This window comes from Nycticebus coucang, chromosome 3, assembly GCF_027406575.1.
Source record: "Nycticebus coucang isolate mNycCou1 chromosome 3, mNycCou1.pri, whole genome shotgun sequence".
Classification (NCBI taxonomy): Eukaryota; Metazoa; Chordata; class Mammalia; order Primates; family Lorisidae; genus Nycticebus; species Nycticebus coucang.
The window spans coordinates 7,957,687-7,974,530 of record NC_069782.1 but is presented as its reverse complement, the minus strand read 5'-3'; the positions used below and the strand labels follow the sequence as shown (position 1 = coordinate 7,974,530).

Below are 16,844 nucleotides of genomic sequence, written 5' to 3'. Positions count from 1 at the left end.
CAGGGCAGCAGAGCCCGGGTCAGACCTGCGTCTCGACCCACAGCTCCCATCGTGGTGCCTCCCTTCCTCCTCATGCAGGGCTCACCCCACACGCACTTGGCATCTGCTCCTGGAAATCCTAGACTTTAGGGCTCCTTCAACTGTCAAATGAGATGAGAAAGAAATAACATTTTATCTAAAGAATGAGAGCTCTTTGTAAATTGCCAGCAGCCACATCTCACTCTCCAGTCAAGGTTAATGGCTTTAAAACAATGGAAATTCCTGAAAAGTAATTTTTTTGCCACCCCTTCTTCTGATTCATCTTTCTTTTCCATTTTCACTATGTTGCCCAGGCTGGCCTTGAACTCACCTCGCAAGCTGATGGGATTACAGGCATTGCCACCACCTCTTTTCTTTAAAAATTCAACCCTCTTCTCTGTTCTCTGGAGCATCTCCCAGTGTTTCCCAGGCTGCAGTCCTCAACTTTGGCCCAAATGAACTCTATATAAATTTTGCCTCAGTTTTCTCACTTACATCAACAGAGGATAATAAAATACTGAGGGCCAGGTGAGGTGGCTCACACCTGTAAGCCTAGCACTCTGGGAGGCCAAGGCGGGTGGATGGCTTGAGCTCAGGAATTCAAGACCAGCCTGAGCAAGAGCGAGACCTCCTCTCTACTAAAATAGAAAAACTGAGCCAAGAGGATCACTTAAGCCCAAGCGTTTAAGGTTGCTGTGAGCTATGATGTCACAGCACTCTACCCAGGGCAACAGCATGAGACTATCTCAAAACAAAAAACTGAGTTGTTTCAAGGATTAGTAACAAAGTGATGTCGACTCAAATGCCTCCTCTGGTATCAGTGGGCTGATTTTCCATCTGCCCCTTCAAACCTACTTCCTACCCTTATACACCCTGCTCTGGGCCCCAGGAGGCGTACCCTTGACCAAGCAGAGATGAGGGGATGAGAGGGGGGCGAGTCAGATTACTCCTCTGGTCCCTCCTGACTAGGCTGCTGCTGGTTGGCCCTGTGTCAGACGCTTCTGGAATCCATGTCACATTACCCCTTGGCCACTTCTGACTTCAGCTACAGCTGAAACAGGAGGTTGGTTGTGAGTTCAGCTCATCTCTTGCCAATCTCTCGCCTCAAGTGTGCACCTCATTTCTGTTTGCTTTCTCCCCTGGATGTCTTTGACACTGTGGGAAACCTCTGAGGTCTAGCACAAGCGCACTCCAGAAGTTCAGGCTTAATGTCCCAGGGCAGAAGCCTCAACCAGCTGGGACGGGAGCCAGTAGATGAAAACTCAACCTCCCATCCTTCAGATGGATACTTCTGAGGGATGTTCTTTTTGTTTGTTTGTTTGTTTTGTTTGTGACAGAGTTGAGACTGGGTAGAGTGCCATGGCATCATTGCTCACAGCAACCTCAAACTCCTGTGTTGAAGCGATCCTCTTGCCTCAGCCTCTTGAGTAGCTGGAACTACAGACACCCACCACAATGCCCACATACTTTTTCTATTTGTAGTAGAGATAGGGTTTCGCTCTTGCTCAGGCTGGTCTCAAACTCATGAGCTCAAGGCCTCCCACAGTTCTAGGATTATAGGTGTGAGCCACCACACCTGAATCTGAGAGACATTCTTAACCCTCCCAGGTGGCCAGGACAAGTGGAGCTCCCGCTGCCACACCAACAAACTTGGTAATGTACCCTTACACAGACTTTCCTTCTTTCGTCCCTCTGTTTCCTTATGCCTGCTCCTAGAATCACATCAAGAAAAGAAAAGAAAAAATAATGCAATACAAGTCCTTGTCTCAGGCTCTGCTTTTAGAGAAAACTAAATTAAGAAAATTAGCACTGGGCGCCGCCTGTGGCTCAGTCGGTAAGGCGCCAGCCCCATATACCGAGGGTGGCGGGTTCAAACCCGGCCCTGACCAAACTGCAACCAAAAAATAGCTGGGCATTGTGGCGGGCGCCTGTAGTCCCAGCTACTCGGGAGGCTGAGGCAAGAGAATCGCTTAAGCCCAGGAGTTGGAGGTTGCTGTGAGCTGTGTGAGGCCACAGCAGTCTACCGAGGGCCATAAAGCGAGAACTCTGTCTCTACAAAAAAAAAAAAGAAAATTAGCACCGCCTGGGCATCTGTAGTTCAAGTGGCTAAGGCACCAGCCACATACACCAGAGCTGGCAAGTTCAAATCCAGCCCGGGCCTGCCAAACGACAATGACTACTACAACCAAAAAATACCCGGGCGTTGTGCGGGCGCCTGTAGTGCCCTACCCACTGTACTTGGGAGGCTGAGGCAAAAGAATCAATTAAGCCCAGGACTTGGAGGTTGCTGTGAGCTGTGATGCCACCGCACTCTACTACCCAGGGCAACAGCTTTAGGCTCTGTCTCAAATATAAATAAAGATAAAAAAAAGAAAATTAGCACCAGCTGGGTGTAGTGGCTGGCACCAGTAATCCCAGCTACTTAGGAGGCTAAAGTGGGAAGATTGCTGGAGACTAGGAGTTGAAGATCAGCCTGGGCAACATAGTGAGACTCTGTCTCTAAAAAAGTAAAAATAATAATTAGCTGGACATGGTGGCTCATGCTTGTAGTCCCAGCTACTTGGGAGGTTGAGACAAGAAGATCACCTAAGCCCAGGAATTTGAGGTTACAGTGAGCTGTGATTTCTCTACTATACTCTAGCCTGAGATCCCATCTGAAAAAAAAGAAAAGAGGGAAGGAAAAAGGGAGGGAAGGGGGGGAAGGAAAAAGAAATTTGGTACCAGGCCAGATTTGGTGGCTCAGGCCTGTAACCCTAGTGCTCTAGGAGTTCGAGACTAGCCTCACCAAGAGCCAGACCCCATCTCTACTAAAAATTAAAAAACTAGCTGCATGTTCTGGCAGGTGCCTGTAGTCCCAGCTATTGGGAAGCTGAGGCAAGAGGATGGCTTGAGCCCAAGAGTTTGAGGTTGCTGTGAGCTATGACGCTACAGAACTCTACTGAAGGCAACAAAGTGAGTCTCTGTCTCAAAAAAAAAAAAAAAAAGGCGGCACCCGTGGCTCAAGGAGTAGGGCGCCGGTCCCATATGCTGGAGGTGGCGGGTTCAAACCTAGCCCCGGCCAAAAGCCAAAAAAAAAAAAAAAAAAGAGGAGCGGTGCCTGTGGCTCAGTGGATAGGGCACCAGCCCCATATACCGAGGGTGGCGGGTTCGAACCCAGCCCCGGCCAAACTGCAACAAAAAATAGCCAGGCGTTGTGGCAGGCACCTCTAATCCCAGTTACTTGGGAGGCTGAGGCAAGAGAATTGCCTAAGCCCAAGAGCTGGAGATTGCTGTGAGCTGTGACGCTACGGCACTCTACCAAGGGCGACAGAGTGAGACTCTGTCTCTAAAAAAAAAAAAAAAGAAAGAAAAAGAAAAGAAATTTGGCACCAGGGATAACAATAGCAAGAAGACCACACCCCTAGAAGAGATTCTGGAATATATTGATTACCAGGCAGAAGGGCACAAGGATCCCATTGCTGGTGGTAAATAGGGTGCTTATCAGCCTGGGCCTGGCACACAGAAGCAGCACACTGACAGACTCTCGCCTGCGGTTGACTGAAATGAAGTACAAGCAGACGCGAAAGCATCGTGCTATGCAACAGCTCCAGACGCGAACAGGACCGTGGATTTGGATGGTGTTCGTTAACTGCTTTGGGAGCTTTGAAGAAAGAAAATGGCAGAGTGAAATAGCCAAATTATCAATACAGGACACACAATGAAAAGCAGAAGGCCTCCAAAGCAGCAGTTGAAGAGACTCTTATCTGCAGCAATAGGGCAGATGATGCTGAAAATAAGACCTAGAGTCTAATTGTAAGGGTGAAAGAGTTGCAAAAAAGTTGGACTATGTATGGGCCCAACAGATCACCAAGTGTGAAAGTCAAGGCCTGATAGGATTGGAAGCCTGAGGACTAGGAAGGGACATCTGGGTACACTCGAGAACACTGAACCCCAGATTCCTCTGAACGCCCTGAACATTCCAAGCCACGAGAAGCAACCTTCTCCCCCTTTGTTACAGGGAAGCAGCCGGCTTTTGTCTAGAAAATGTGCTAGGATTCAACTGAAATGCATACCTTACACGAAGATATTTGTCGTCCTCATCTTTTTTTTTTTTTTTTTTCGAGATAGAGCCTCAAACTGTCACCCTGGGAAGAGTGCTGTGGCATCACAGCTCACAGCAACCTCCAACTCCTGGGCTCAAGCGATTCTCCTGCCTCCACCTCCCAAGCAGCTGGGACTACAGGCGCCTGCCACAACGCCTGGCTATTTTTTGGTTGCAGCCGTCATTGTTGTTTGGTGGCCCAGGCTGGATTCAAACCCGCCAGCTCAGGTGTATGTGGCTGGTGCCTTAGCTGCTTGAGCCAAGGTGCCGAGCCTGTCCTTCTCATCTTATTGCTTCTGACCCAATAACTAGGATCAGGTCTCAGTGTGGCCTGAGGTGAAAAATATGGTCCCACTTTTGGAGAAAATGGTTCTCTTACCAGGAGCTAGCTAATATGGACTGGAAGAAATAAAGGGAACATGTGTGAGCATGGACCCTGACGGATGATGGTGCAAATATGGGGGAGAAAAGAGGTAGTCTCTTATCAGGGGAGCACTCCCCTGTAGTGTGGGATATACCGTCCTGGGAAGGATACCTGGAGCCAGTCCTAATGTGCTTCTGGGATAGCCCCATGAAACGGTCTGCAGTAATAACATGGGGATGCTGGGGCTACCTTGGCAGAGTTTGGGGATTTTTCTTTTGTGATAAATATATATAACATTTACCACTTCATTTTGTATATTGTAGTAAAATGGACATGACATAAAATGTACTATTTTAACAACTTTTTTTTTTTTTTTTTGAGATAGAATCTCAAGCTGTTGCCCTGGGTAGAGTGCCGTGGAGTCATAGCTCACAGCAACCTCATCCTCTTGGGCTTACGTGATTCTCTTGCCTCAGCCTCCAAAGTAGCTGGGACCACAGGTGCCCGCCACAATGCCTGGCCATTTTTTTGGTTGTAGTTGTCATTGTTGTTTGGCAGGTCCAGGCTGGATTTGAACCCGCCAGCTCCGGTATATGTAGCTGGCGCCCTAGCCGCATGAGCTACAGGCATCAAGCATATTTTAACCACTTTTAAGTGTCCAATTCAGAGTCATTAAGTACATTCACAATTGCAACCATTACCACTGTCCATTTCTAGAGCTTTTTTGTCAACCCAAACAGAAACTCTGTACCCATTAAACAATAACTCCTCACACCCACTTCCCCCATGCCCTGGTCCTTGGCAGAGTTTTGAAAAAGAGGTTAGAAGACTCAGGGAAGTGTGCAGCTAAGCATATAACAATTAAAGCAAATAGACAGTTTTCAGAATGGGAAAAGATATTTCCATGTTATGAATCTGACAAAGGGTTGATAACTAGAATCTACAGAGAGCTCAAATTAATCAACAAAAAAAGAGCAAACAATCCCATCTATCAGTGGGCAAGAGACATGAACAGAACCTTTTTGGAAGAAGACCGTGATGGCCAACAAACATATGGAACATTATTCATCTTTCGTAATCATCAGAGAAATGCAAATCAAAACCACCCTGAGATATCACCTAACCCCAATGAGAATGGCCCACATAAAGTCCCAACGCTGCAGATGCTGGCATGGAGTTGTCAAGAAGGGAACACTTAACACTGTTGGTGGGACTGCAAACTAATATAGCCTCTTTGGAAAAGAAGTATGGAAAATCCTCAAAGAACTCAAAATAGACCTTCCATTTGATCCTGCAATCCCATTTCTAGGCATTTACCCAGAAGAAAATAATTTTTTCATAAGGACATTTGCACTAGATTGTTTATCACAGCTCAATTTACAATTGCCAAGATGTGGAATCAATGTGAATGCACATTAACCCAGGGATGGATTAACAAGTTGTGCTATATGTATACCACGGAATACTATTCAGCCATAAAAAAGATGGAGACCTTACATTTTTTTGTATTAACCTGGATGGAATTGAAACACATTCTTCTTAGTAAAGTATCATAAGAATGGAAAAGCAGGTATCAATACTAATATGAAGCCAGTAAACGATCTAGTACATACCCATGCAAGAGAAAAACTCAATCAATTCAAGATGGGGGGAGGAGGAGGGGGAGAGGGAGGAGGAGGGGGTTGGTGTGCTCCCACTGAATAGGTACAACATGGTGGGCAGACGGCACATCTCCCGGGGATGGGATACAACTACAAAGGGGACTATACCTGATAAATTCATGGTAACCTAATTCTTTGCACCCTCAAATTTACCTGAAATTAAAAAACAAATTAAATAAAATTTTTAAAAAAGAAGACTCGGGGATTTATTATGTGAAACTAGAGAACCCAAAGACTAAGTTCCCCAGGGAAGACCAGAGGCCACCCCTTCATGAATATGATAAGGAATGCACTGGTCGGGGGCCTCGGAGAGGAGAGGGCTCCACTAGGGTACTTAGGAAGGGTTCCACTGGATCTGGAGCTAAACTCTCACCTGGTTTTATTTTGGACTCATGCTGGTGGCCCAAATGGCCAGGAATGGAGTAACTATACAGGTAGAAGTAATCAACTATGACTGGCACGAGGAGCTAGGTATGCTACTACACAGTGGGGCCAAGGAAGAATATGTCTGGAACTGAGGGGTCTTCAGAGGTGTCTCTTGGTGCTTCCATGCCCAGTGATGGGAGTTAACAGGCAATTTTGGCAACTGAGGACACCTCAGGTTTGGATTATTCCACTGAGCAATCATCCCAGACCAGCTAAAGTGCCATCTGAAGGTAAGAGAAATCTAGAACGTAATGTTCATGCATTTAAATCTTGTAGAGAGTGTAGCCAGCCACCACCTTGAACACTCAATGAGATATTGGAGTCAGAGTGAGGCATAGATAAATCTGAGCCATGCAAGGGGCAGTCAGTACGACGACACACTTCTGGAAGTCTGCATCACACTCCCTCCGCCCATCTGGTTTCCAGGGTCAGTGGTTCCAGGTGAGCTGAGATTCACCTGTCCTGACAGTCTCTTGCCTTAAGTATGAGCTGCACAACTTTTTGTTTCTGTTGCATTGAAGCTGAAGCCTGGTCTGCTCGTGCACCCAGAAGTGCAGAGTTCGCAGTGGCAGACAGGGACCATGGATAAACCTTCCTGCCTTTTATCCTTCAGGCAATGGTTCAGGAAGACCATGCACTTTTCAAGGATCCTGGTGAACCCAAGGCCCTACTGCCCACAGTAACAACACTGAGAGCACACCCTTAAACAGGCCTTTTCTCCTTTCCTGCATCTTGTTCCTCCTCCCTCACACCTGCTGCCCACTAGGATCATCTTTTAGATAAATTTTGTACACTTGGGTCCTCCAGGCTCTGCCTTCAAGGGAACCCACGGAAAACACCTTATCAACTTGTTTCCCTTCCTACCCAACAGCAGGTTCATCCTTTTATTTATTTATTTATTATTATTTTTTTTTTCTGTAGAGACAGAGTCTCACTTTATGGCCCTCGGTAGAGTGCCGTGGCCTCACACAGCTCACAGCAACCTCCAACTCCTGGGCTTAAGCGATTCTCTTGCCTCAGCCTCCCGAGTAGCTGGGACTGCAGGCGCCCGCCACAACGCCCGGCTATTTTTTGGTTGCAGTTTGGCCGGGGCGGGCCTGAACCTGCCACCCTCAGCATATGGGGCCGGCGCCCCACCAACTGAGCCACAGGTGCCGCCCAGGTTCATCCTTTTGAAACATGCCTGATCATGTCTCTTTTCAGCAAAAACCCTCTGGTGACTTCCATTTCCTAAAGGAAAAGCCGAAGTCTGCACAAAGGCTGACAAGGCCTGATAGAATCTGCCTTCCTGCTATCTACTCTCTGACGTCATCTCCAGCTACTCCTGCCTCAGGACCTTTGCATTGGCTCTTTCCACTGCCATGAATGCTCGTCCTCCTGGGCCCCCTCGTCCTTATTTAAGTTTTTCATAGCAATTACCAAAATCAAAAATTATCATTTTGGGGTACATTTTCTGTCTCTTCCCAACCTTTCTGTTCTCATCCCCAATCTCCATGAGGATGAGGACTCTATTGTCTTAAAAAATTTTTTTTAACCACAGAACCTAGAACAGGGCTTGGCAAGTGTAAATATTTGTCAGATGGAGCAAGTAAGTACATAAGATGGAAGAACTATGTATGATCAGACTGTGAGCCCCCAAGCCCCTGGCCCCGAGTCTGGGCTGGCATATGGTGGCAGCTGGGAAGGCCTCTGCAGAGAATTCACTCAGTACCTGAGTGTTCCTTTGTGATGATCTCTTTGGGAGCTTATGTGCTAGTATTTGTTTCAAAGAGTCCTAGGTCAAACCTCAAGGACTTCAGAGCACCTAGAAAAATAAAACTTCTGTAACCCTAGTCCAGGCTGATCCGATGCAGATGGGAGTTTGTCTCCTTCTGGTGCTTTGGGTTCTGGCCATTGCCAGCATGAGTGACTTGAGTCACCTCTGATTGCCATGCAAGGGCTCAGCTTCTGAAGGATGCTGGTAGTCTGGCCAGCTAGGTGGTTGGAATCCATCAGGGCATAGGGAAAAGACCAAGGGTGATTTGGACTGTGTGTAGGGGAGGCAGGAAAGCTGTAGTCCAAGACTTTGATTCTCAAGCTCTGTGAATAGTACCCTTTGGCCCCTGCCACGTGGCCCAGCCACCCATCCATACCTGGGGTTAGGGGACAGACCAGACTTGTTCTTTCCTCCAAAGCAAGGCAGCTCATTTCACCCTTTTGCCTTTGCAGAGACCTTGGATCCTCACGCAAAGCAAGCCGTAGCCTCTGTGAGCTCACCACACTGCTCCAAGTGCCAGTGGGAAGGAGATCCCCTCCCACTTGGGGCTGCCTGAGCCCAACCCTCCCACTTTCTCCAGGGTCCCTGGGCTCTGCAAGCAGTCAGAAGTGGGAGCTACAGCCCAGCCCGGGACTGAAGAGGTTAATGTGCATCTGCCTCCGAATGTTAATGTGTCTAGGTGATGTCAGTGGGAGCCGGGAAGGAGGGAGTGGGGAGGGCAGTTGGGTTCGGAGGCGGCACAGGCTGCCAGGCTGCTGAGGAAGACCCCCTTCCTGACTGCGGGTCTGCGGGGCTTGTGCTCCGGGACAAGGCGGGTGCTGGAGGCTGCCGCAGCCTGCGTGGGTGGCCAAGACCTCAACTCGAGGGAGCAGGCGACTGGCAACCAGCACCGACTGGATGGACCTGGAAGCCTCCCTGCTGCCCACTGGCCCCAATGCCAGCAACACCTCTGATGGCCCGGCTAACCTCACCTCAGCAGGTGAGTCGAGTTGTGGGGAGTCCTCCCTCCTCTGGGCTGGGGGTGGGAAATGGGAAGCTTTCACCCCTGAACCAAACTGCTTGGGAAACTTTATTACAGTTCTTGGGGACAAGATCTGCAGTCCACTTTGCCCAGTGGGGAAGGGGAGAAGCGGGCAGGGGCGGCCGAGAGCAGAAGGGAGGGCGAAGGCACACAGAAGTGACAAGGAATGGTGGCCAGGCATGAGGGAGGGAGGAGAAGGCTCGCTGAAGAGTTCCAAATCTGCTTGGCAGATAAAATTCCAGGCTGGAAAAGCAAGCAAGAGAAGCTGGAGGGTGGGATGTGGGAGCCGGTGGAGGCTCGTTCACTGCCACCCCTGGCTGCTTACTCGGCGCACTTCAGGGATGGGGTCTGAGACATCCCTACTCCCCCGGCGAGAGGCTGTGGGAAGGGAAGACCTCTCCCAGCCAGGAAGGGATTCACTTTTCTGGTGAATTAAGCTTCCTTACATTTCCAGTGCTGCGATGCCTTGGGATTCTAGCTTTGAAGGCAAAGGGAAGGAAGGCAAAGAGGAAAAGGTTTATGTGGAGAAAATCCTCGGGCTGCTGGGCTGCAGCCCAGAGATTCCATCTCTGATTCTGGAAGCCCAGACACAGAGGGATACTGACCAGGGAAATCCCTGATAGGGAGCCCGGAGTGGGAGGGTGGCTGGCCTGACCCAGGCACAGTGGGCACAAGTGTCTGTAAGAGAGGCCCAGGAATCAGCACACAGTGCCTAACCAGCAATCTCGAAGATGAAATGATCAGGACTGAGAATAGGGAAAGAACACACACATGCACACACACACACACACGCACACACAAACACACTTTGCTGCCCTCTGGCTATTTAGATGCGGTTTCCTAGGGAAGCCCAGGAGTGCACAGGGTAATTCTCTGAAAGCCCTGGTTCTTGATTCCCCTGTAGGAGGCAAAGGACTGGGTCCTTTGGCTATAGGTGGCTCCAGAGAATCTGGTAGAATTCCCCAGAAAACTGGTGGGGGAGGGCAAGGGGACAGGATTAGCAAAGTGTAGGGAAGGAGAATGGCAGGAGAGGATTCGGGTAAATGGTGGGCCCTCAGCTGAAACCGTAGGGAGGCTGAAAGGGAAGCAAGAGGGTAGCTGGGGGCTGAGCAAGACAGCAGGACATCAGCCCTCAGAGCAGGGCCCATGGTCCTGTGTGCTCCCTCTGTCCCCAGGGCCACCTCCTCGCACTGGGAGTGTCTCCTACATCAACATCATCATGCCTTCCGTTTTCGGCATCATCTGCCTCCTGGGCATCGTCGGGAACTCCACGGTCATCTTCGCTGTCGTGAAGAAGTCCAAGCTGCACTGGTGCAGCAACGTCCCCGACATCTTTATCATCAACCTGTCAGTGGTGGACCTCCTTTTCCTTCTGGGCATGCCCTTCATGATCCACCAGCTCATGGGAAATGGTGTCTGGCACTTTGGGGAGACCATGTGTACCCTCATTACAGCCATGGACGCCAACAGTCAGTTCACCAGCACCTACATCCTCACCGCCATGGCCATTGACCGCTACATGGCCACAGTCCACCCCATCTCCTCCACCAAGTTCCGGAAGCCATCTGTGGCCACTCTGGTGATCTGCCTCCTGTGGGCCCTCTCCTTCATCAGCATCACTCCCGTGTGGCTCTATGCCAGGCTCATCCCCTTTCCGGGGGGCACGGTCGGCTGCGGCATCCGCCTGCCCAACCCAGACACTGACCTTTACTGGTTCACCTTGTACCAGTTTTTCCTGGCCTTTGCCCTGCCCTTTGTGGTCATCACAGCCGCATATGTGAGGATCCTGCAGCGCATGACATCCTCGGTGGCCCCCGCCTCCCAGCGCAGCATCCGGCTGCGGACAAAGAGGGTGACCCGCACGGCCATCGCTATCTGTCTGGTCTTCTTTGTGTGCTGGGCACCCTACTATGTGCTACAGCTGACCCAGCTGTCCATCAGCCGCCCAACCCTCACCTTCGTCTATCTGTACAATGCAGCCATCAGCTTGGGCTACGCCAACAGCTGCCTCAACCCTTTTGTGTACATCGTGCTCTGTGAGACGTTCCGCAAGCGCCTGGTCCTGTCAGTGAAGCCTGCAGCCCAGGGGCAGCTCTGCACCGTCAGCAACGCTCACACTGCTGAGGAGGAGAGGACAGAAAGCAAAGGCACCTGACAATTCCCCTGCCACCCTGGACACCTCAAAGTCAGGACACCGCAGAATACCACAGGGAGAGATGCTGAGAAAAACCCAAGACTGCTTGAGGGAATGCAGGGAGGCTGGGTGGTGACGGGTTGCTGCAACCAAGTAAATACCTTCCATGGGACCCACAAATTGCTAGGGAGGCTTGGGGCCAGGTTTGGGGGCTTCAGACATTAGAAATCCCCTTTGTGAGGCAGGACAAGGCCTTTAGTGGGAACAGAAACCGAGTAAGAGCAAAATTTTGGCTTGAAGGTTCAGTTGAGGTCTTCTGTTAGGTCTTCTTCCCAGGGGAAAGGATGGAAGGACCCTTGCTGGATTTGTTTAAATCAGACAGGGCCACACTGCAAAGGGCCCAGAGGGGATGGGAAGAGGCGAGGCCCAACGCTTTTTCCAGTCTCATTGTTATGATGGAAGGCTGTCTTTCTCCCAAGCTGATAGGTGATGAAAAACAAAGCCTTCCATCTCTCTGCGACAGCACCCTCTGTCCATTTCCCTTTATAGGGGAGGGAGGCATGTTTACTATGTGGGGTGGGGCTTTGAAGCCCCAGGAGTAGAAGCTCCATTTGCTTAGGAGATTCACTCACTGAGAAGGACAAGGCAACCTTGGGGGGCTGTGGGTGTGGGTCCTGAAACTAATAAAAATGGAGGGCAGGGTTGCAGCTGCAGGGACATTCTCTCCATGGGGCACATCCACATATCAGCCACTAATCCAGAGTGAGCATCCTCATGTTCTGCATGTGCAGGGGTCGTGCTAGTGCCTGGTGTGTTGGCATTATCTTTTTGCTCTAGTCCTTCCTCTCCAAAATTAAAATGAATAAAAGAAAATCTCCACCCACCCCCCTACAAATGTTCCTGAGTCATTGCTGGAGCTTTGGGTGGGGGTGGGTAGCAGGAAAGAAAAGAGGGGTCACTTGGTGGTGGAATTTAGACCTTGGCTCGGGCTGCATGTTTAGGGATCATGGAGCAGGGGATCCATTTCCCTAAACCTGCAGAGAAGATTCAGTAGCATAAATGGAATTACTGTGAGTTCATTAGATCACAGTTCTGCTGTGGGGCTTGTTCTCAGACCTCAGCTTCCTGTCTTCTGCACAAAAGCTCCTGGAATCTGTTGTCACCAGCACTGGCCCCTCAGGCCCCCAGCCCCACCCTAACCTCCTCCGCTGAGTCACAGCTGCAGAGCCAGCTCTTGGGGCAGCCTGAGCCTGTCCCTGTCTCTGCAGCGAGATAGGAGATCTGGTGTGGGCACCTTGAGCCGGAGATTTTAGCTGGGGCCACTGGGAGGCAGCCACGGCTGCTGCTTCTCAGCTTCTTCCCCAAGAGGGCTCAACAGACCTTACTTAGTGAGGTAGTGGGAGCAAACTGTGAGCTCCCTGCCTGTCCAGGAGCCTCTTTAGAGCAGGCATATCAGCACAGCTGGTCCTCTTCCTGTGGGATGTTTCCGCGCTTGTTTAGGAAACTTCTGGGCAGCTTCCTTGGGGCCTGGGAAGCTCTTTTTATCATCATCATTAGTAGCAGCACGGGGGTGGGGGGGGTGGGGGGAGGAGAAGAAGGGGATGGTTAATTGTTCTTACTATCAGTAGGTCTCCAGCTGCCATAGTAAACTGAAAATCTACTTTAGAAGCATATCCAAAAAAAAGAAAAGAGATTCTTATGGGAGCACTCAAGCAAATCCAAGAAGACCCACTCCTCAGCCACTACTAAAAAAAGGACGGTTTCCCGGGGTGTCTATCAGCCTCCTCACTCCCCTCAGCCTCTGACCAAGGAGGAATCTGGGAGAGGAAGCAGGTGAGACAGCCTCTCCCAGGAAATGCACCTAGGAAGGGGGAGAGCACACCCTGTCCTCTCCAGCCCTCACTGAAGCAACTTGAAATGAAAGCAAAGTGGGTGGAGACATGGGAGAGAGTGAGGGGTAACATAAACCCAGGGAGCTGAGGAGAGAGATGGAGAAGTCAGAGAGTGAGGGGTGGGGGAAGGAATGCAGGGGAGAAGGGGCCAGAGAGATTTAAAGAGGTAGGGAGGCGTCCTGTCACCAAGTCTCTCCCCAGCCCCACCATCAGTAACCTGAACACACTTGAGATATTCAGGGTAAGTTAACACATGTGCAGAAGTGAGGGGTGGGTGCTGGTGGGACTGTCTTCCTGACAGTGTTGGTAGGACTGGTGGACTGTGTGTAGGGCTGGGATCTGAGGAATGAATGGAACTTTCCTTTTCTCCTCTTTCAACCTGACACCTTGAATTCTGACTTCTGGCCTCCAGAACCAGGAGAGGATCCTCCAGTCATGATAAGCCATCTGTGGTGCTTTGGTAGGGCAGCCTAACACCCTCCATGGCTCACCTCAGATGCTTTTTTATCTGGAAGGACCTGGGCCTCTCCCAGAGATTAACCACTGCCTCTCCTGGGTTCCCAGAGCTCCCGCACGATCCTTCCCGCATTGCACACCTGCTGTTGGTGCTTCTGCCTCCTCCTCCAAGTCTGCACCACCCCGGAAGGGCCATATCACCTGCGTTCTTGGTTTCTCAGCCTCTCTCACAGGCCCCTCCAGCACAAGAGCTCAAGTGGTGTCTCAATAAATGTATCATCAGTGGTGATGTGTCCAGAATCACCAGGTTGGCAGGCCCAGCAGCGGCCCTTGGTTCAACTCAATGTTAACAAATCTCCCAGGACGCTCTGGGTGGGGACCGCCACCGACTCGCAAACCTGCCAAAGCAGGCCTGGCTGCTGGCCCTTGGAGCCCCTCTGAGATGCTGTGCCCCTTCCCTCCCTGGAAGCTCTGTTCAGGCAAGTACCTGGCCCTGTGGCCTTGGGAAGTGACTTCCTCTCTCAAGCCTATTTTCCCATCTGTAAAATGGGGATAACAGCACCTTCTTAGGATGATTAAATGAGGAGTCACACCTGTAACCTGATCCTTGGGGTCACCTTAACCTGAAATAGTCACATAAACCAGCTTAAGCCTCCATCCATGGGGGCTGACAGCCAGCCCCCGGGAGCCTTCTTAAATATCTCTGTGGGCCATCACAGGCAGGTCCTATGTGTCACCTGCTGCCTCTGGCTCAGGTCATTCTGTTGGACTGCCACCTCTCTAACCTACTCCAGCTCTCTGTAGGAGGCTTTACCCCAAGGCAGCCTGCAATAGCTCAAGCCTGAGGGTGGGACTCCGGAGTTGTGATGGCGGAGAAGGAGAGAGGGTGACACCAGGATGGGAAAGGACTGGAGTTGGCTGGCCATTGCCCTGATCCCTGGGACAGAGAGGTGGGGAAAGGAGGCCTCCCCATCCTCTCCTTGCAGGCTTGGCCTGCTGCCCCCTGTCTAAGCTATGGACACTGGGTGGGAGCCCTTTTCCCTTTTCCCAATCCCTCTTTCCTCCCACTTCCAGGGCCTCCAAATTCCTTCTCTCCTGGGCAATAAGGAGAAAACCCGCAATTCGATGTGAAAGCAAAACTGTTCATGCCAAGGAAGACACCCTCCTACTCTGCTATGCGGAGCAGCCTGCTCCTCTGGGAAAGGGAGAGAAGAGATGCTGTATCTTTGCATCCCCCCAAAACAAACCTGTTAAATGCTTGTCAAACAAATGCATTCATAACTTTTCCAGCTGAAGTCCTGCCTGTGACCCTTAGAGCAGAGGCCAACAATCGGCTGTTGAGGAGCTGCGTCGGAGAAACAGGTATCGTTTTTGTTTTTCTTTTGCTTAATATAAAAATGTTTGTGATTCAGTTGCCAGCTTTGGAATTGGTAGCTTTACTTAAAAATCTGGGTGACCAGCTTCTGCTGAAATCAGATATGTCTAGCAAGTATCCATGCCCTCAGACAGGCAGCCCGTGTGCCACGGTCCCTGCATTTATTGAAGTTACTTGCCTGCCTCCTACAGACATTAAATTTCACATCCCTGGGCCCAGTTCATAGAGGGCTTTGTGAACCACATCAGTGATTTTAGATTTTATACTCAATCCAGGAGAAACCATGAAAAGGTTTTAAACATGTGAGACACATGATTAATTTGCATCTTTAAATCATAGCTATAGATTCTGTGTAAAGGGGGGGATAGAAGGAGGTATAAAACAAGAGCAAGGAGCCCAGGTGACTGTCTACAGCAGTAACAGTATGTCCCAGATTAGGGTGGTGGCAGCATAGGTGGAGAAGGTGGACAGCGTGGGAAGCCAAGCTGTGGGACGAGTTGGATGCAGAGGGTGAAGGGGAAGGGGTTTAAATGGGGAAACGGGGGCAGCAGGTTTATGGAGGGTCTAAAAAGTCCGTTTGGGGTTTGTTCATGTGTGAGGTGCCCACACATGCCTTAGTTTCAGAAGAGCCAGGCTGCAAGTTTAAATATGGGAGGCCTGGTAGAGGTGGAGTTGGCCTGGGAAGACAACAGGAGTCAGATGAAAAGGGGCCTGAGCCTGAGCCCTGGAAATCCCCACCAAGCAGAGGCTGATTGGAAGAGAACAGCCAGCCCGGGAACCTGAGAAAGGTGGCCAGAGGGGTAGAAGAAAAACCAAAAATTTGTGGGCATCCTGGGGGGATGAAGAGAATGGTTCAAGGAGTAGTGCTTAGAGGCAGCTGGAAGAGAAGGGAAGGTCCACTGGATTTAAGGTCACGGTGGTCAGTGGGGACACAGCTGGCTGGGCTGAGGAGGGGCTGCCTCATTTTTTTTTTATTTTTTAACTTTTTTCTAGAAAATTGTTTTTATTTTTCATTTTTTAAAATTATTAAATCATAGCTATGTACATTAATGCGATCATGGGGCACCATACACTGGGTTTTTGTTTTTGTTTGTTTTTGTTTTTGTAGAGACAGCGTCTCACTTTACCGCCTTCAGTAGAGTGCCATGATGTCCCAGGACTCACAGCAACCTCCAGGTCTTGGGCTTCAGCAATTCTCCTGCCTCAGCCTCCCGAGTAGCTGGGACTACAGGCGTCCGCCACGCCCGGCTATTTTTTGGTTGCAGTTCAGCGGGGGCTGGGTTTGAACCCGCCACCCTCGGTATATGGGGCCGGCACCCTGCTCACTGAGCCACAGGCACCACCCCATACACTGGTTTTATAGACCGTTTGACACATTTTCATCACACTGGTTAACATAGCCTTCCTGGCATTTTCTTAGTTATTGTGTTAAGACATTTACATTCTACATTTACTAAGTTTCACATATACCCTTGTAAGATGCACCGCAGGTGTAATCCCACCAATCACCCTCCCTCCGCCCACCTCCCCTCTCCCTCCCCTCCCTTTCCCCCTTCCCCCTATTCTTGGGTTACAGGGCTGCCTCTTTTAGAGGAAGCAAATGCCCTTCAGTTGGCCACAAACTGCACCACTCATTATTCCTCCTCAACTGGCCCCCGGA

General features: G+C 50.3%; 1 protein-coding gene across 1 annotated transcript in view; it reads left to right on the top strand.

Moving 5' to 3' along the window:
* MCHR1 (melanin concentrating hormone receptor 1) overlaps positions 1-12,324 on the top strand; it is a 44,590-nt gene extending 32,266 nt beyond the window's left edge. Inside the window, exons 2-3 of the mRNA XM_053582697.1 lie at positions 8,759-9,285; positions 10,503-12,324. Of these exons, the coding sequence (XP_053438672.1) occupies positions 9,204-9,285; positions 10,503-11,482 (1,062 nt within the window). The 5' untranslated portion in view covers positions 8,759-9,203 and the 3' untranslated portion in view covers positions 11,483-12,324. The remainder of the gene's footprint in view (positions 1-8,758; positions 9,286-10,502) is intronic.
* Positions 12,325-16,844: the final 4,520 nt, after the last annotated feature.